The sequence below is a fragment of the Epinephelus fuscoguttatus genome, linkage group LG16, assembly GCF_011397635.1.
Source record: "Epinephelus fuscoguttatus linkage group LG16, E.fuscoguttatus.final_Chr_v1".
Classification (NCBI taxonomy): Eukaryota; Metazoa; Chordata; class Actinopteri; order Perciformes; family Serranidae; genus Epinephelus; species Epinephelus fuscoguttatus.
In genome coordinates this window covers 36146304-36168134 of record NC_064767.1, presented here as the reverse complement: position 1 = coordinate 36168134, position 21831 = coordinate 36146304, and the positions used below count along the sequence as shown (strand labels likewise).

The 21831-nt window shown below is 38.5% G+C and overlaps 1 protein-coding gene across 1 annotated transcript; it reads right to left on the bottom strand.

Moving 5' to 3' along the window:
• Nucleotides 1-4179: 4179 nt before the first annotated feature.
• Nucleotides 4180-13680, bottom strand: tk2 (thymidine kinase 2). The gene is made up of 10 exons (XM_049601262.1): nucleotides 13459-13680; nucleotides 10969-11006; nucleotides 10621-10695; nucleotides 10124-10177; nucleotides 9187-9276; nucleotides 8989-9062; nucleotides 7431-7519; nucleotides 5969-6048; nucleotides 5770-5850; nucleotides 4180-5043 (listed from the first exon to the last, which is right to left on the bottom strand). The coding sequence occupies exons 1-10, from the start codon at nucleotides 13655-13657 to the stop codon at nucleotides 4957-4959; spliced, it is 867 nt and encodes a 288-aa protein (XP_049457219.1). The 5' UTR covers nucleotides 13658-13680; the 3' UTR covers nucleotides 4180-4956.
• Between the last annotated feature and the right edge of the window lie 8151 nt (nucleotides 13681-21831).

Below are 21831 nucleotides of genomic sequence, written 5' to 3'. Positions count from 1 at the left end.
ATAGCACTCCTAAGCTTTATTAATACTACCTGCCTAGAGGTTTCTGTGTCTTACTTAGTCTGTTGTACTTTGATTGAATGCCACTTTCTTAATTAATTTGAAATAATGAAGGTCCTTAAATTCAGTCTTGAAACAGGGCTCTTCTGCAAGACAAGGTCCTCCTACATCAAAGAAATAAATGATCTCTCTGATGACAAATCATTGTTGGTCTCCTTAACAGAGATTTAAAAAAAACTGATAAAGACAAAATTGCAATGTGTGCAGGGATTTTTTAAAAATTGCTCTCAGTCTGTGGGAACACATTCTTTTTGGCTGGACCACAGAGGCAAGGCCAACCCTGAAAACGAGAAACTGTCTGTGACTGAGTGAGTAATAAAGTTACACCACTGGTTAAGAGTGAGTGATGACACGAGTGATGGTGTGACCAGAGGCCTTTAATAGATAGTCATGTCATTTCTGCTGATTCCAAAAGACTTTTTTTTCTTACAGCAATAGCAGATCATGGAGCCTCTCATTAGTTTCCTGAGGTAAGCAGTACATGCTAGCACCACTAGCATGGATGCATTTATATGATTACTCTCAGCTTTCAGAATGCATGAATAAATAACAATATCAGAATGGAGCTTCATTTTGTTTCAGTACTTTTACTGAAAAACTAGCAACATATTCTCTAATAATCAACACTGATGAAGCACTAGTTAACTTATTTTCATACAAGACTTTCAACCATGCCATTTATTTGGAGAAAGCCTAATAAAGTTTAAACTGAAATTATGTACTGTATATCTAAAGCAGTTGTGGAGTTTCCCTGTTGTGGAAATGGACAAGACGTGTGCAAAACAAGCTGATGTCATACAGGCAGTTACATGTTACTGAAACTGAGTCACATGAATGTTAAAAAATGTTAACTGAATAAATACCCTTCATTGAACTTAATAAAGTGAATATAAAATATACATAGTGTAAATGTGACATCCCAAAAACTCCTCCATCCTTACCGCACATGTTGATGCAGAGTCGGTCTTTAATTTTGTCCCTTGGTAAAAAGGGAACAAGGCAACATGTGTGGAAAAAAATGACAGCATTAAAATAAGATTTAAAAGGTCATACTACACCTAAAAGTGCATCACTGCCACTCAATGTCTCAAGTTGAATCTGTAGTGTTAGTGATGTGCTCTGATGCCTTTAGTGCATGTTAATAAAGTCAGTCAGCTTCAGACTCCTTCAAAATAGAAGAACTGATACTTAGATGAGCTCAGCTTCAGTTCCTGATGACACAGAAAGTAAAAACAGCAAATAAAACATCTGTGACCGAGAAATAGAAGCAGCTGCAGAGATACATGAATTCCAGACACACCACAAAGCGTCTGAATCTGAGCATCAGACACACGACGGAGCTCAGGACAGAAAATTATTCATGTTGGATATTTATTCTTCATATCGACTACTGCAAAGTTTCTCTTACAGTGTACATCCATGTTTGTGAAAACACAGATGCATCACACACAGACAATCTATACAATCAATAGAGCTTCAAGATGAGTGTCACCAATTCAGTATCTGACCAAATGTCTCCCCTTCTGTTCCTGAGATATTACATTGTGTGTATTTGCAGAGCATATGATGTCACAGTGAAGTCGACCTTTGACCTTTTGAATAACATGCCATCACTTAATCATTTTATCCTATTAGACATTTGTGTGAAATTTTGTCAAACAGAATCATAGAAATTCCTGAATTATGGCCAAAAACACTATTCCTTGAGGTCACAGTGACCTTAGCTTTTGACTATGAGGGGCCGTACAAGCCATAATTCATTCTGGCCCTCTCACACACATACATTCTCCTTACACATACATATATTTTCACTCTCACACACATACATTCTCCTTTCACATACATATATTTTCACTCTTTTTTCACATACATATATTTTCACTCTCACACACATACATTCTCCTTTCAAATACATATATTTTCTCTCTCACACACATACATTCTCCTTTCAAATATATATATTTTCACTCTTCTTTTACATACATATATTTTCACTCTCACATATATAAACACTTTACTTTTCAACACATACACATAGGCTGCGGTTGGAAAGTCTTTTGTGCTTATGAAGGTTCCTAGCTGAGTGAAATGACCTGGAAGTATTTTAGTGGCCGCCATGATAAGAGCCGTTTGAATTCTCTAAACACTAAGGAAAGGAGGTTCAATGCTTCCTTTCAGATCTCCTTTAGCATAGGATACATCGGACCTTCCTAAGCGATAGGAAAGGAGATAATTCCATCCCACAAGTCACTGGAGCGGCAATATCTATGCACCATTCACAAACTCAAATGATTAGGAAAGAAAAAGATCAACATGACCGAGAAAGAAAGGAGATCACCATATAAGTTACCGCTGTTTATGAAGCATTATACATCTCATGCCATAACTTGTTCATATATATTTTTTCAACTTTCAACATTATGTTAAACTTAGATGCGAACTATGAACGTTTCGCTACTATTGGTGTAGGCTACCCTCCATCCACAGCTTTGTTTACTCGTACTCGTCGTCCTCCGCTTATAACAAATATACAAATATACAATGCATCATTTTAATTTTCCGATTTTCGTGTGAATGAGAAAAAACGGAAATCCACATGCTTTTCCCATTTTTGTCTTCAAATGGCTAATTGATATAGAAATTAAACCAAAACCAGAAACCTACTTGTTTTTCGCCTTTATTGTGATATCTATATTATCTGCCCCTACTGCATCTCAAAACATTGGCATTGGCTATGCTTATGGCCTAGATAGATAGATAGATTCAAGAGTATTATCTAGACCTGCTCTATGTGTAAAGTGCCCTGAGATGACTTTTGTTGTGATTTGGCACTATATAAATAAAATGGAATCTAAAAAAATAGATAATCAATGAAGTAACGTTGCTGTGCCTCGTGCATAAATGCGCATATACTTGGCATATCTGGAGATTTAAATAATCAATGAAGTTACTGCTTCCCACTTTTTATTCCCCTGTACAGTGTTTCCCTGCAGAGCTACCGTGGAAGGATCATAATAAAAAATACAAAAGACTGTAATGTTAAAAGATATCTGCCTGAGGTTATACGCCCCATACGTTCTCATCGTGTGCATTTTGTAGTCCATCTTCAGAACATTGTAGTTTCACCACAGCAGACCCACTCAATAACATCCTTCTCAGCCAATCACAGCACGATAAATTCTTCTTCTTTGTTTGGTTTTATGGCACATTGCAACCATTGCTCATTAGGTGTATATGAGCATATACCATATATTACTTATAGTATTAAAGGTATATATTATTGCATGTGCATGAGAGCAAAGTGTATGAATGTGTGCATAAAATATATGAATATGAGAGAAAAATGTATCAATGTGTGTGTTCAAATAAATATGAGCGTGAAAATATATGTATGTGTAAGGAGAATGTATGTGTGTGAGAGGGTGAGAATGAAATATGTCTTGTATGGCCCCTCATAGCTTTCTCTGACTCATACAGGTCCTGCATGCATGAAACTATTGTTCCCTGAAACAGTAAATATACATCTGACTGATCACTTTAGGGACACTATGGACACTTTATACACACCACAGTAAGCATTGTTGTCCCCCATGTTGTTGTTTATTTGCACATTCAATATTCACTTTGCACTAAATATGTTCACTTTAATCCATTGCTCACTTTTTATCCACTGCTCATTATTATTATTATGTATTGCTGTTTCTTGTATTTTTTGTACTTTTTTTCTGCATGCCTAGTTTTTTAAATTTTGAAATCTTTAATTTGACTCTTTACCCTTGACTGCTCTAACACTGGAATTTCTCAATTGTGGGATCAATAAAGGTGTATCTTATCTTATCTCTTATCAACCAGAGTATTGAATAGAAGTCATTGGGGACCATATTTAACAACTGTTTACTTCAGTTCATGAGGAATGTTTGCCTTTTTTGGTCTCTTTGTTCACCGTGGAGGCACGCAAGAAAAACAGAGTTTACTTTGCTAATTGAAGGTAAAAACACAGTGAGTTCTTGATATACAAATCAGTCATAAAGTGCCACAAAACCCCACGATATCTGCAAGTGACATTTTATTCCTTACCAACTCCCTTAACTAACATATCTGACCAACACAAAAAGCAGAACATTTTTAAAATTTAGATTACATTATGCTTTTTAATATTGCAAAATATAAATACAAAAGACCATGAAACAAACAGTCCTTCATTAAACAGAAATACAGAGAAGCAGTTCAACCCCACATAGTATTCATCATGACAAAAAGAAATTACTTTGAGATCACTTATCAGCATACATACACATGGTCTGTATCTGTAGCAGGTGGAATGGTGGTTGTTACTGTAACAGATGGTCCTCCTGTGACTGACTGCAATCTTTATTGACCAGTTCAAGTGATTGGACTCAATGAGGTTAAAAATCCAAACAGATCACTGAATGTATCTGAGTAACAGCAAAATGTAAGTGTGAGGTTAGACTTCAAGTGCATTACATTACATAGTGAGATACAAAAGTGAACTAATATTGTAAAATAACAACTGAACAGGATTCTGCACACAATGTAGAATGCCTCAGTTAAACCTCACAGTCTGAGGAGCTCTAAAAAACACCAAAGTCATTCAGGTTCCTTTAAGAAGCTCTAACATGTTTTATTGAAAAGCTGGAGGTCAGTGGAATATTTCACTTGCTCTGGAGTTAGTTCTGTCTCTGAAGCATTTCCAGTCTGTAGGGCAGAATATTTTTAAGAAGCTTATGAGCATTAAGCTTTGTGAAGACATACTGGCTAAAATATAATTGGGTACAAAGTTGTCCTCTGTAGAGAAATTAAATGAATAGTCATATTTTTTCTAAAACTTATAATCTTAATCTTGAGCTCTGTGTGTGTGTGTAGCTGTATGTCTGGGTATCAGAGGTAGCTAGCTGCTAGGATCTTTTCACGGTTTTCTTCGTACTGGTGCAGCATCTTCTGGAGGTCATGGTCAGCAGGAATCACCTGGACACACATACATACACACATAATAAACAATAAAAGGCCAACAGTTTGCTTTAGGAGACAAAACTCGAATTACTTGTGGTTGTATGTCTTTGTGAACCAGTCAAGTTGCACTTTAAGTTTACATCCATGTCTGTGAAATCATAAATGCTTCACACACATCTTCCCCCCAGCAGCACAGATGACCTATGCAATCTACACAATTAAAGGTGGACACCCAAGATTAGTGTCACCAATTCAGTATCTGACCAAATGTCTCCCCTTCTGTTCCTGAGATGTGATGTTGAATAACAGCCAGAAAAGTATTTTTGCAGAACATTATGATGTCACTTCATCATTTTATCCTGTTAGGCATTTGTGTAAAATTTTGTCATAATGGATACATGCTTGAATTATTGCCAAAAGTATGTTTTGTGAGGTCACAGTGACCTCTGACACCAAATCTCATCACTTTATCATTGAATCCAAGTGAACATTTGTGACAAAAATTGAAAAAAAATCCCTCAAGGTGTTCTTGAGATATCGCACTAACACCAATGGGAAGGATGTACAGACAGACAGACAACCCACAAACACAATGCCTCCAGCTACGGCTATTGCTGAGGCATAAAAATACAGATTTGAATGTTGCTATGACACCAGGACATGCAGAGACATCACAACAGTACAGTATGTACGATTTCTAAGCCAAGGCAAAGACCTGCCAGGATGTGAATGGACACGCACCAGAACAGGAGCAGGAACAGGGGAGGAGTTCTGCTTGATGAGCCAGTCCTCATGCAGCTGGTGGATGGACTCCAGATACTCCTGGTGGACAGACGGCACAAAGGGAAAGAAATTTGCAAAACATGTTCATCTTTGCAATTCTCTAAAAATGCAGTACGCTGATTGACAGTTTGTTCTGTGTATGAATTTACATCCTCACCAATGGAATGACTTTCTCCTCCTCTCTGCATCTCTGCTTTAACCTCTCATGGCAGGTCTGAGGGGACGTCTGCAGGTAGACTGGAGCCGGAGGAAAAAGTCACAGAACATACATCAGTTAGCTGCTGCAGCTTCTAATAGGATTGTTGAACAAATTCAGATGTGACAGAGGGAGTTTATCATGCTTTCATGGCTGAAAGGGGATGATGGGGAATGGCTGAATTTCTTCAAATCTGCTTTGATGATGACGACATGATCTGTGTCATTTCTGTGGATAACGACCTGTTGCTAAAATACTGTTGCAATTTCTGTCACTGGAATATATTAAAGGACAACAGATTCAGTCCATTTGAACACTGTCAAATATTCTGACTATTATATTATATGTTATATTACTACATTCTGAATGTTTCTTTGAATATGCAGACAGACTAACAGATATGCAAATTCACCAGCCTGAGCGAGCTTGTGGATCTTATGTACGGTATCACACATTACCTATTTGTATGTCCTGCATTAACGGCTGAGCTTGTGATAGGGTGCCTGTGAGGACTTATCATTTCTTCATTTGAAATCAGAGTGGGCATGCAGAAGTAGCCAATCCCCATTACTTCAGCTAAATCTCTGCCTGTGAATTCTGCATTTCGGCACTGTATGATATCTGTCTACCAGTGAAGGCAAAGTAAAAAACACAGCAGAGTTCACTGTTAAATGTCATAGTTTGAGGTGTGTTTTTAAAGCTGACATCATTGTGTAATGGTATGTTTCACCTCAGTCACAAGGCACTGTGAATGCGACAGGTGGAACAAGACAAACCTGATCTGCAGTTCTCAGAACAAAGTTTGAAAACACCACCACACCTTATTGTACAGATGGTCATCAATTATAATTATTATCTGTGGGTCTATTCAGTGTCTGTCAGAAATAAAGTAGAACACTGTTGTTCTAAGAAATAAAGCATTCTATTTCTACATGAATTCACAAAGTTTTAGGTTTCACTTTCACTGTGCCTGTACGCTCTGCGCTTTAAAAAAACACCAAACGATATATTGCATCAGTGGTCCAAATTATTGGTCCAGACCCAAAAACAGAAAAATCAGTGAGTGGCAGCAAATGCTAATATCATGGCAGGTTACCACAAATAAATAAATGTATGGGAACCCTGGTTCATCCTTGAGTCCAAATTTCAAGAAATTCCAAAGTGTTCCTGACATATCGTAGTCACGAGAAAGAAATGGATACAAGGTCACAGTGACCTTTGACCACCAAAATCTAACCAGTTCATTCTTGAGTCCAAATTTGAGGAAATCTCCTTCAAGGTGTTTCTGAGATATTGCATTCACGAGAATGGGATGGATGGACAGACAGACATCCTGAAATCATGCCTCCAGCAGTGGCTGTTTCTGGCATGGAGGCATTATAATCTTTAATGGTGTTTATGTCTCTGCTTTGTGTATTCTCACCAATCAGATCAACAGGAAGGGAAACGTTAGTTGTGATCCAATCAAACCACTCGCTGAGAACAGCATAGTCCACCTCTGGCATTTTCCCACTGAAAAACAAAAATGAATAAACCAACAGGACGTCAGCATTTGCCATGTCAGTATGCTGTCGGGGTCGTCAGTATGACAGTATATTTTCAGGTTGCCAAACATCACAGAATGCTATATACTGTTAATAGGGCTGCATGACTATGGCCTATGGGGAAAAAAAATCGATACAGCAAAGTGCTGCAATATTTTTGTGTGGCAATACTGTATCATCACACAGTGGCAAGTATCAATTTTTTTACTTTATAAATTATCAATATTTTAAATACAAATTAAACTTAAGGTAGCCCACTTAAATAATAACATCAATTGCTTTTTCAGTCAGCTACATAGATTTTGCTGCAAATAAAATGGCTGGAATGAGATGAACAGACTGAAAACTTTATCTTATTAGATAAAACAGATGATGACAAAGTTTTGGGGACATAATTAACAGTTAAAAAAGGTAATATATCGCCAAATATTTTATCTTATATCATTTCACAACATGTTTAAAATCACAATAATATTGTATCGTGACCTAAGTATTGTGATAATATCGTATTGCGGAGCCTCTGGTGATTCCCATCCCTAAAAATAATAATCACGATTATTTTGATCGATATTGAGATCACCACTATTCATTGTTTTAGGGACAAAAATTATTATATATTGTAGTATCCCATTTAAATAAACAGATCACTGCTTTCACTTCCATGTTCGTCTTCACCTGAATGCAATGTAACTTTAGAAGCAAAAAATAAAATAGTGTCAAACCTCTTACCCAGAATGAAATCATCAGAACACTGCTTTTACTATCATGATGTGCAACATTCCTGCTGATTTAAAAAATCCATGCATCAAAATAAGACTTCACTTGAATTCAGTGCATCTGATATGGGTAGCCTCAGTCGCTGTGGTTTTTTTTTTTACATTGGTCATGGTACTGTGACATGCTGTAGCATCACTGTCATGGATGTCTGAGCTGACGCTGGACAAGGATAGGGATTCAGTCAGTATGTTTACATAACATTAGAGCAAACTGATTTATTGTGTTAGTCTGACTAACAGCCAACTTCTAAAATACATGTTAACATGTTAGTCTGAATGAAATCATACTAAATCATATTTCTAAAAGTTGGACTAACACACCCAGATAATGCGATTGTGAGTCGAATTACTCCTGTAGGTAAACAGTCAATCAGACCCAAACTGGCCTAGGCGCTCTGCGCATGCTCCACGGTTTCCACCCTGGGCTTTGACCCAGGAGTGGACAGACAAGTTTGCTTATAAACATATCTCCACAATTGAAATCAATTGCCAGTTGTCTACCTGGAAGTGAGTGAGTGTCATGGTGATTCACCTTGGTCTATTAAATGTAGACATAAAGCTTAAACTGTTCTGCAACAGAAACATTCAAACCAGCATGAGAGTTTAGCTGGAATTGTATGCCGTATGGATCTATTCATCTAGTTTCTCAAAACACACATACCTTCTGAAGAGATTCTCCACAAAGATGTACTTGGAACTGAAGATGGACCTCTCCATCATCATGACAGGAGCTGACTGGAACCGACAAGAAACTTTAAGTACATACAGCTGATTTCCAGATGAGGTCCTACTAATGACACAGTGCATATAAGCGAATATACAATAAGATGGGTGTGTTTGTAGCCAACAGTACACTTACTATGCTTGACAAGTGTCTATCCAGCATGGTGAGCTGAACGTAGGTCTGCAGTGTGATACCCCAGCGCTGAGGATCCTGGTACATGAGACCCTGCAGGAACAAAAACAAACAACTGACACAACCAGCATCACACATACACAGAATACAACTACTGGACAAATCAGAGGACACATAATCATGGTCCCCAGAGGACAGATCCATATATATTTTGCTGTGGATGATTGAGGGCTGGATCTGACACATGGACTGTAGCGTCACCTCACCTAGCCTGTTACTCAAGCAGCTCTGCCCTTAAATAAGCTTAACTTTAAGCGTTAATAACATTTAAACAGGTATTATATCAAAACTGCACCCCGTACAGTTGTCATGAATGTTGAAATTAGCTTAAGCGACCAAAACAATTTTTGTACCAGGTTTTGGTACCAGTTGGGCCTTTTACCATGGGGGTCGAGGGTGATTGACTCAAGTAGCCATTCAAGGAACTGCAGTTTTTGGCACCTCTGTGTTGGCTTCATTTTTCAGTCCCAGAGGTTGCTGCTAACACATTAAACTCATAATGAATAAATAATCAAAGTTTCATCGCCATGTTTTCGGTATTATGATTGATGATAAACCCTCCTGTAGAGAACAGGTTGGTCTTGTCCGCAATAAGGTCACTAAATCTCTTGGGATTCTTAGGAAAAATAAGACGTTAGTATACAACACGCGTTTATTAACGTTATAGTTTAATGTATCCATATTTAATAAGAGTAATATCAGCATATTCAACGTCTTAATCAAAAAATGCTTAATTTGGAAAAAGGCCTAATTCAAAAAATCCTAACAGAATTTGCTGTTTACACAACTCGCATTAAAATCAGAATATTGTCATATTCAGAATAATAGTGGAATATTAGTGTGCGTGTAAACATAGTTAGTGTCATGTCCAGTACAGTACCAGGGGGTTGTGTCCACGGACATTTCTCCATTTAGAAACTGGCTCTGTGAGGACCTGCAACGAAAAAGAGAGAGAGTACCTTCGTGAACATTTCCAGCGTCCAGGCTTGCCCAGTCATGACTCAACACAGTAACACTGCTGACAACTCGCTGCGCTGAAACACTGGATTTTAAAATTCAGTTTTCATCTGAATGTGAAACTGGTTTCTTCATTATTTGACTGCCCTAATTTCACAGATGGGAATTGGGACTCAAGGTATTCAGGCAAAGGAGAGTCAAACACAAGGTGTAAAAAGCTAAAAAGTTTCTATCTTTTATTCTAAAGCTTTTAATCTAAAGTCAATCCTTCATTCTCATGTCCTTCTTATCAAATGGCAGCTATGTTACAACTCAGGCCGATCTGTGGGATGGCTAGAGTGATACTCTGTGGTGGGATCAAATGCAAACAAATCAACACCATGCACAACTTCACTGTATTAGGACTTTGTTTTGTTGTACCTCTATATTGCTGGTTTTGCTGAAATACTCCAGACATGTTGTCTTCCCACTGGCAATGTTCCCCTCAATGCAGATCTGAAAACAGCGGCAGAGAGACAGATGTTAACAGGCCTGTCCACAGAAATAGTAATGAAAGAAGGGCATTACTATGACATGAGGCAAGAGCGCATGTTTTAGCATGTACAGCATGATGATTAGTATTTCATCATAGTAAAACAGTAAATAGAAAACCACACAAAAAACTGCAGTGTCATTATGAGTGTGGATCATCTTCATCTATGTACTGTACTGTGGATGAATGCAGGGAAGAAGAAATTACAGGCTACCGATTAAACTGTGGAAACTCACCACTGCTTTCCTATCCACTCCATTTCGCCCCAGTTTTCCTTGGAAGAAAGACAACATAGTGAGACAAGACTTCACTTCCCACAACTCCCAGCGCTGGCCAGGACACTGTTGGGAGACATTTGCCCAGTGGGTGTTCTGCCAGAAAGGGATTTCTTAGTTAAGGTTAGGAAAAAAATCTGCTTTGGGTTAAAATGAATAGATTTTAGCCAGAACAGACTTTCTGGCAGAAATCCCTTTAGGCAAACTTCTTCTCCCATGGGTGGCTGGAATGCAAAGGCATGACCCGCCCTACTCTCCCTCTGCTTGGCCGATACTCTTTGCCTTAGTAGGTTTAGGTAAATGGAGTGAGACTGGTTAGGGTAAGAATATAAGGGTAAGCCAATCAGAAGCACAGTAACGCAGAGTGGGGTGGGTCATCCCTTTGCCATTCTTAAAAAAAAAAAACAACTTGCATTTACAACTCCCTAAAAAACTTGCACTGTGCTCCAAATCACATACTTTTTACTTCAGCAAGTATTGCAATCAGTCAAAATATAAAGTAAGAAGAAAAAGTATGCAATTTGGAACAAAGCCAACACATAACGTTACCTTGGAGATACAACAAAATGCCATTCGCTGAGCGCACTGGAGATGGAAGTCAAGTCAGAGAACTCTACTGTTGTTACTTAAGTGTATGTAGTTTGAATTTTTTAAATTATATAACTGAATACATTGTACAGTGTTAGTGATTGATTGATGTCATCTGTGTGCAACATCGATGCTGTACCTACGCTGTAGACTGACTCTCACCTCCCAAGAAATGTAACCACAATTCGTGGTGACGTAGACACCCTGTCTATTTTTGAGAGTTGAAAACCATTTCCCTCAGTGGAAACAAAGCTTTTATTTATTTTTATTTCACAGATAAGAAACAATAAATTGTTAAGACAATAAAGCCCCCACAAATAAGCATTTCAAATCCTGATGTGTGATTTTATCCTGGCTTCGTATCAGTAGATGAAATCTCTGCTAGTCGCTAGGCTAATTTATACAATGTAAAATGCCATAGACTTGTGCTAATAACATTAGCATGTTGTATTTGTTTGGAAAACATGTTTAGTATGCGAACGTTGTGAGCTGTAATGTAGCTGAAATTTGTAACAGTACCTTTCTTAAATGTTGCTGTTGTCCCTGGCTTTGTATCAGTAGATGAAATCTCTGCTAGTCGTTAGGCTAATTAATACAGTGTAAAATGTGATAGGCTTGTGCTAATAACATTAGCGTGTTGTATTTGTCTGGATCCCTTGTTTAGTATAAGACAGTTGTTTTGTCAGTGAGCCTTGTGAGGTGTAATGGAACGGAAGTTTGTAACGTTACCTTTGTTTGATGTTGCTGTTGTCCCTGGCTTCATAAGAGTAGAGGAAATCTCCACTAGCCACTGGGCTAAATTATACAATGTAAAATGCCATTGGCTTATGCTAATAACACTAGTGTGTAGTATTTGTGGAGAAAATGTGTCTGGCAAAAGACAAGAGTTTTGTCTCTGAATCCTGCGAATTATAGTAAGGCTGATCTCTGTATTTGTAATTGAATTTGTGAATATTAAACCATGTTTCATGTGTTTTGAGTTTGTTTTGAAACAACTAACTTGTTACCACCGTAGCAGAAACCCCACTGTCATCTAGTGTTTTGGAGGTGTAACTACAGAGTGACAGACAACACCGGAGAAGTCCGGGACATCCGGGAATTTTTTGCATACTGCATTTGACATAATGTGTATTAGGACAGACTAAATTTTTTTCTGGCATACTAAATAGTATGGTCATTATCTGTGGTAATAAGCTATACCCACTGGTATGTTCAGGAGGCCATTATCAGCACATTCAATGGCTGTTACCAGTTTGTAAGGTTTCAATTTCCCTACATGGTTGGTTGTCAATACTGGTTTCACATGGGACTTGAACCATGTCAGACAATGACTCTGAGATTCAAGTGCTGCAGTATGAGAGCTTTAACATCTACAATCTGGTGAACCATGTAGACGTTTGTGCTCTTTAACTTCTTTTAACCTATATGGATGTAAACTATCCAAAACAAAAGTCTACACTTTAACACCATAGTCCTGACAAGTCATGCCTCCTTTGCGGAAGCATTGTTATAGAAACAAAACAACGACAAACATGATACTGACAGACTGTACATAGATCAGTTTGCCAAAGCAGAGGAATAAAACTATTGGATGTTTTTAGTGTGTGATACACAGAGGTCAGGTCTCATCTCGTCTTGGCTCATTAGCAGCAGCATTCTACTGGGTTATTATCTGGCGTTAGGGCTGGTCTAACAAATAATAAACTGAGAAAGCCAGACAACAGAAACTAAACCCTCTGTAATCATATTAGGGAGAGAAACAAAATAACGTTTTAAAGATATTACATAAAACACCAAAGCTGAATTGACTAATAATAGGGGCAGAAACAGAAACAGGGTGCCAGCCTCGCCATCATCACTGACCTGCAGTAACGTGCCGTTTGCGACTGCTGGCTCTGCTTTGGATCAGTCTGACGCTCCCAGCTGGTAACTGTATCCCCCTGTTATATCTAACACCACAAAATGACGACGGAGCCACAGCATACTGACCTAATATGAGTCTAACACACCTGAACAATAGCGTCCCGCGACCACCAGCTGGCGTTGCCATCGCTTGGCACATGCATTTCCGCTTCTTCTTTTTCTTCTTCGTGGTTTACTGACGGCTGGTAAACAACGATTTGGTGTTTTGCCGCCACCAGCTGGTGAGTGTGGATCAGAACGGCCAGTATTTACAATAAAAAAAACCCTATCATCTCAGCGATATTAATTTGTCTAAGATACCGTGACGATCCTTCAGCTCCACTAGGTGTACCTGTATTATTTGCAGTTGTTTCTGTTACAAAGGATGTGTCATAAAAGCTCACCACTCAACAGAGTCTCCCTGTTCCCTCACTGCACAGCTGCTTTTGGTTTTCCTACAGACATTTCCACACATTCATACACACAGACATGACTGATTACTGACTTTTGGTTATTCATTGGTATTTTGTCATTAAAGCTACTGGTACACTCGTCTCGTCTCCCGTCACTGTTGCAGCCAAGAGCTGGGTTGTGACCCAATTCAACCTGTCACCCAGCCTCAACCCAGGGTCAGGACTCCAAAAATGTCCGCTTCTGGATCCACAATTCAAAATGTTGAACACAGCACTGGTGTTCACATGTCAAGTCATCTGCAGCTGGTTAAAGCAGTAATCCTCAAAATGCCTTGCCTGATCAGAATTACAACTAATGAAAGCATACTGAACTGGAATTGCACATAAGCCATTACCTTTACCTTCTCTAGTGGAGCATTCAAAAAGTCCTCCATTCTAGCCATGACTTACAAAGTGGTTTGAACTATGTGCCCAAACCACACAAATTACAAGCCAATGTGGCAGAACCAGATTACAACTCATATGCTGAGCTCAAATGGACCCAGTGCACAGCCAAAACAAATAGACCCAATGCACAGCCAAAACATCACAGAGGAACCACCCACCCACCTAACTGCCTGACCAAAACTTACTAATACACACCCCTAGTCTTCATGTGGCCTGCAGCAGGCATTTATGCACTGAAAACCAGCAGGCTTGCAAAGCAACCTGTAAGCAGGCAACCTCAGAAATAGCAGCTAATCAATGACACTCAGTTCTTTTGTAGAATATTTATCAAACTGCACTTTTATCTTTGTGAGGTTTTGAATAAATGCCTTCTTTCTTCCTCATATTTCAGACAATATGGTGTAACATGCTCTGTTTCTTCTAAACACATCTAACTGTATTTATTACCCATTTTAGTCCAGTCTGTCCAGATCTAAGTCTTGATATTATTGTCTGATCTCTAATGTGATTTCTAGCACAACTCATTTATTTATGTTTCTCACATATCTCCATGGAAAGAGTGAACATATTGATTTATTAATTGCGTAATATAACAGAGTTTAAAAACGGCAAAACTATATCAAAACATCTGTTTACAAACTCTCACACATCTCGTGCAATATAATCCAAATCTCATTTATCCAGTCATATACTCACAAACACATGCATTTTCACTGAAAAAACCCATTGTATTGGAGTGTGGCTTTGCAAAGAGCATAGATAAATTTCACCTTCAGTTTTAAATAGTGAGGTGTCAGTAAAAATGCATGTGTTTGGGAAGCACTGAGCATACAACTGGATAAATGGGACTTGGATTACTGCAGGAGTTAGGTGAGTGTTTGTAAATGGATGGTTTGATATAGTTTTGCTGATAGGTGGTCTGCAGTCAATCAGTAAGTCAATACCTTCACCATTTTCAATGGAGGCATGTGAGAAACACAAAGTTTTCTTAATTTATTCAAGGTAACAAGGTATGACTTACTGATATACAAATATATCATTTTGTGGGCGAATTATTCCTTAAATATTGTAATGCTCTTGATTTTTGTTTTGCTGAAGCTAGCTGCCATATCAGTGTAATTATTTTTTGTAACCTTCTTTTAAACCTTATCTGCCATTTCATTTCCTTTGATACCAATATGCACTGACACCCATAAAAATATTGAATTTTGAGGAGCATGTATTGTAAACTAGCTAGTGATGAGCTGAAACAAATAGCCTACATGCTCTTAGTGGCCTTGTATCCTCTACCCACTACACTGCTAAGAATCTTGCAAGCATTTCTCTTGTGCAACCTGATCAGTGGTCAAATTGTTAAATTGTAACAAGGGGGGTGCAATGTAGCTTTGATGTTTTTTTGCATGCACACATCATCAGCACAGATGTGCAAAATTAATCAAGATAAGGAAAAATGGCATGACCTATACCTGCTGCCTTTAAAAAACACAAATAATGCAGTAGTATTGCTATTGCAATACAGACAGAAAACATTTTAGAGTATAAATAAGAGTAGTTCTGAAATAGCTGTGAAAATTAATCTTAGAGTTGCTCTTATCCTATAGACGTTTCCTTAGTCAGTTATAATTTGTCCTTACCTGTGAAGCCTTGGGCTGATAATTGGTGCTGCTGTCAGGTCCCTGTCCTGATACCTGCCTGGTTTCTCCCTGTCCCTCTTCTATCTATTGCAATAATATAGATAATAAATGTGCAAAGCAAAATTTATAAATAGAATTAGGAATAGTAGTGGTGACATAGCTGTGGAAATTAACCTCAAAGTCACTTTTATGCTATAGATATTTTCTACCAGCCAGTTATAATCTCTCCTCACCTATGAGAACCCTGCATGATCATCCTTGCTGGCCTCTGGTCCACTGTCTCTTCCCTGACCCTGCTCTTTCTACTGTGGCAATAGCGATTGAAAAAATATGTGCAAAGCAATAGTGAGCACAAGTTCTTATTAAGGAGGAGTGTTCTTTTTCCTAGCATGAAATTAGCTAGCAAGTGATTTAACATAGGTAACAATAACATTAGTATTCTTGTTAACTAACTTAACTTGATATATTGGCATCTATTAATTAGTCATCATTTAGCTAACATTATCTACATGCAACAGCATTACTCAACTTACACAGTTTGTTTGGAAGAAACTGTGCAAGGTTTTTTGCTTCTTGCTGACTGCTGGTTTGCTGAACATAGTCAACACACAGCAGCAGTGCCCAGCAGCACACGTCTTGTCTGTGCGATTGATTCAGATCACAACACGACAGCATGTGTATGCAGCCTGGCGCAGTCTACTCATGGTGCGTTTAAACACGGCTCGGAAAAAGACGATGCCACATGTTAAAAACGAATTGAACTGTTGTAACGGCTGTAAAAAGTGCCGGGGACAGAGGGCACAGATACGGGAAGTGCGGAGGACATGTCAATTTTCCAACAAAAGGGATGGCACCCCCCCCCCCTCGATTGGGGGGAATCGACCACTGAACCTGATAATTCATCACTGATCCTTTGTTCCCTACTTTGAGACAAAACTTAAGAAGAATAAATGCCACTCCTATTTTATTACATAAAACTCTTTGATGCACCTCTGCAGATGTGGATGTAACTGAAGTAACTATCACAACAGCAACACTGTGGTGAATGTGTAGTTAGGTCTAGGCAGAAAAAGCACTTGGTTATGGATAGGAAAAGATGTTCTGGCTTAAAATACCTGGTTTTAGGGACAATCCAAGCTGGAAATGCAGCGACGTCCCAAAAAACAATCACTTTTTGTGTCTCTATTCTGACAGAAAACCAGCAATAAGTTGTACGTTTAGTGGCTAAGTAGCCACTAGAAACACAGCAAGTGGTCCCTAAAACACAACTGGTTTTGCAGTGTGTTTGTCTTGAACAGTAGTCTGCAGCTTGGCAGATGTCTCGCCCATAGGTGACATGCCATTCACCATCCCCTGCACCTCAAGATAATTAATGTACTACTTCACTTCACTTTAGAAACACTGATAGGCCTATGACATGTACTAAACAAGCAAATTTATCGTATTCATAGTTTGCAGAAATGTTGCTATAATACATACTAAACTTGCTAATATAACGCATTTGTGGTTTGCTGAAATGTACACTGCCGACATTTTCTTCTGGTGATTGGTCTGACTATCAATATGTGCCAGCATAGAATGTGAATTAACAATAAACTTCCTATCCTGGTCCTTCTTTTTTTAATAATTGGTGCTTATCAAAACCAAGGAAGGATCATTAAACAGCTGAATTTCAAGGAGTTTACATCATCAAACCCACGGAAGGACTGTTCCAGTGTCAAGATCTTTCAAATTCTACCAAGTCCTTCCTTCATAGAACTTTCCAGAATGCATGTGTGCATCCTCAGTGGGCATTAAGTACCAACAAATCTTTGAGCATGATTTGCCAGAATTGAATGCATGCCCTCTTCAACGATGCACACCTGGGTGCTTACTGTTTCAATGTGTCTTTACTGAGTGCTAGCATGGAGTCTTGCTTAGCCTCTTTAGGACCTGACTTTGAAGGACCCCTCCTACCAAGGAAGCATCTTTGACTTTGAGAAGCACCAAATGTCAAAACGACTGTGGCATCAGGAAGTATTCAAGGAGGTACTGGTAGCAGTTTTGCTGTTGGACTAAAGTTTAATTGAGCTACTTCAAGTTCTGTTGCTTTCTGAGTCACTGACCATCCAAAGCTTTTTGTATTTCTCTTTTTTCCGCCTTGTTTACTGAGGTTAAGCTTTTATATCAGCCAGAAGTGTAATGGCAGGGCTTGCTAGTATTTCAAGATGACATTGACATTGTGCATAAAGTAAGCTGTGCAATGTAAAAACAGTGCATTTTTTTTTTAGAGATAGCGATATTTCAATGTATTTCTTAAAATTCGCTGTGGGCCATTTAAAACAGGGCAGTGGGCCGCAGTTGGCCCGTCGGTCATATGTTTGGTCACCCCTACATTATATGAATTTAAATGTGTATAATGCTGTCAAATACTACAACATTTATTATGAAAATACTTAAACTATGAGATCACTGAAATATAATTTGAAATAAGCCTTTGCCGTAATATTTTTGTTGCGATAACAGCCTGCTTCATAGTCACTTTCATTACCACATTGTGCGCATAAGTCCATGATCAGTTACATGCTTAATTAGCAAGAATGTAAGCAAAGGTGAAATAAATGGTTTAAAAACACTGTAATTGTGGCTCCAAACAGGAACTTTTAGGAAGAGAGGTGCAGATCAGGAGGAGAATATTTCAAGCAGCAATGCTGAAGCTGAGGTGGACGGCAATCAACAGAGTGCAAGTGCTAGTGGCAACTACTGGCCAGGGAGGTCACCACAGCAGCTGATGAGGGGATGGTACTTGTGTTGTAAGAGAGTTGTGTAGAAGAGTTTAAGTGCCATTTCTTGTGCTATCCCCACTGCATACAGTATGGGTGTGGCTAACAACAGTCAAAAATAATAAATAATATTTTGATTAGGAATAAACCTGACTACTGCAGGGCACTATGATTTAACAGTAGAGGTGGTACGCAGTGTAAAAATGTTTGAGAAATGTCTATTTAAAGACCGTGTTCCTGATAATAGTTCCCACTTTAGGCTTCGTATGCTTATTTGAACATTCTGTGTGCTTAAACTAATATTTGCAATACACAAGTTGGTTCAGTACCAGGGGCGTTTCTAGGACGTGAGGACATCGGGGGCCTAGTGTGGACCTCTGTAGGGGGACCCTTTTTTTTTTTAAGAACAAACCCTGTTTTGATACCTTTAATGCACTCTGGCATCTTATTTACCCCTAAAGACGATTTATTTTTTTCCCTCCAGATAAATCATAATTTGTGATGCTAAAATATTCATAGTTCTTAGTAATTAGTGTAAAATAGAAACAGAAAGCTATGCAACTGCTATCATTAAAATTTTGAGAATTTTGAGGTGTGTTTCTATTTTACAATTTCCTATACTCCTACTCCACTACGTCTAAGAGGGAAACAATTTTTTTGCTCCACTACATTTATTTTTTCTGCTTTAGTTACTTTAAAATCTTAGATACGTAATACAAAAAATAATAAACTAATAAATGACAATGTATTATTATACATTATATTACCTTACAGTATATTAAGCATTTAAAATGTATGCATTTGACACATTTGATCCAAAACCTGCATTTTTGATCAACAGTATCATATTATTTTTGAGGGCTTTAATGCATGAAAATGACAATTCTTATCATTAGGCCTAGTTTTATTAAAAAAAAAACAAAAACATACAGCCTATTTAAATCTGTGCCTATTTATTAAACATTCTGAGCTGAAGCCTCAGAAACTCAGGCCTAACAACGCCATTGTTCAGTGTCATGTGAAGTGGCAACATGTTAGAATAACTGGGGTAGCCAAAACAAAGGGGCCCCCAAAATCTACCATCTCCCTGTAAAATCCAGAATTCAGATCTTACAAAGCTTTAAATGGTCAGGCTCTGTCATATCTTAGAGAGCTCATAGTACCATATTATCCCACTAGAATACTGCGCTCTGAGAATGCAGCGTTACTCGTGGTCCCTAAAGTCTCCAAAATTAGATCACTAGCCAGAGCCTGACTGGCAGACACCGTCTCCACATTTAAGACTAGACTTAAGACTTTCCTCTTTGATAAAGCTTATAGTTAGGGCTGGCTCAGGCTTGGCTTGGACCAGCCCCTAGAAAGGATGACATAGGCCTAGTGTGCCGGGGGACCTCTACATCACCTATATTTCACTGAGCACCTTCTCTCCTTCTCTCTCCCTCCATTACTAACTATTACTGCATGTCACTAACTCGGCTTCTTCTCCGGAGCCTTTGTGCTCCACTGTCTGGCAGGTTACCTCGTATCGCAACTGTGCCTGGATTCGTGTGACATGGTTGTGCTGCTGCTATGGTCCTGCCTGATGCCTCCTACTGCTGCTGTTATCATTAGTCATACCTACAACACATTGTTCCACAATAGCCGTAATTATTATTGAAATATTATTACTTAAATTAATGTTGTTGTAAGCTGTCATTACTGTCTGTCCTGCATCTCTCTCTGTCTCTCTCTCTGTCTCATTTTGTCATACGGATTACCGTTAATTTATCATGTTGATCTGTTCTGTACGACATTGCACGTCTGTCCATCCTGGAAGAGGGATCCCTCCTCAGTTGCTCTTCCTGAGGTTTCCTTGTTACAGGGTTTTTTGGGGGAGTTTTACCTTATCCACTGTGAGGGTCCTAAGGACACAGGGATGTCGTATGCTGTAAAGCCCTGTGAGGCAAATTGTTTTTTGTGATATTGGGCTTCATAAATGAAATTGAATTGAATTGAAAAGTCTAGGGCCGGCCCTGTAAGTATGAATGCTTCAGCCACAGCAGGTGAAGGAAGGAGCTTGGATCTTTGGAACATATGTTTAATTGAACACGTAGGACACATTTTACCCAGAAAACAGACAACATACAACAGACAACAGATGGCCTATTGGTGCGAAAGTGACAACTTTGATCATAAAAACAATAAAAATACTTTGGTTTCACCAAATAGTCAAAGATAGGCTCATAATGTTCTGCAACAGCATGCACACCCCCCCCCCCCCCCCCTCTTTTGGTCTGTGCCTGTACCTGTGTTTGTTCTAGTCAAACAGTGTTTGTATAGTTACAACTGTAGATTACCTATTTCCAGTACTACTGTGGGTCAAGGATGGCCTCAGTCAGTTAGGGCCTTAGGTGAGATACATTTTAATAACTGAAAAGCCAGTACAGGACAGACTCCACTCAGCTCAAACGGGTTGTGTGGCTATTGCCAACCGAGTGACAGACTAAAATTGAAGCATCACACATAGGTTAAGGGTGAATGTTAAACTTAACATTGTTTGGCTGTGAATGAGAAACAATCCAGTGTAATTCTTACTGTGAGTGTAATATTCAATGGAAAGAGAAGAGGTGATCTGGAAGACTGGAAGGGTCTTTTTAATTACTTTGTTGTCTGATCAAAATACTCATTGAAATATGTAAAACAAACAAACAAACAAACAAACAAAAACACACCACCACCAACAGCAAAAGTTCTACATGCCTATGTTCATTTTAATTGCCTAATTAATTTTGAATTCACAATTCAATTATGAATTAAAAATTCAATTTTCAAAATTCATACCTGTTATTCCTATGGTCTAAGACAGTCCATTAATATTAGTTAACATGAACAACTCTCTGACAAATTCAAAAACTTGAGTGCTAAAACTTAAACGTGTGATGCTTTCGGGTATAAAGTCTGAAGCTGCTAGGAAAAATGTCGACACTGAGAGCACACAGGGGGATGTTCTGAGTATATGGGTACATTTTCTGTTTGAGAACTGAGAACACTACAATAGCATAAAACTCATTTGGGTATAAATACTTTCCCTGGGGAATT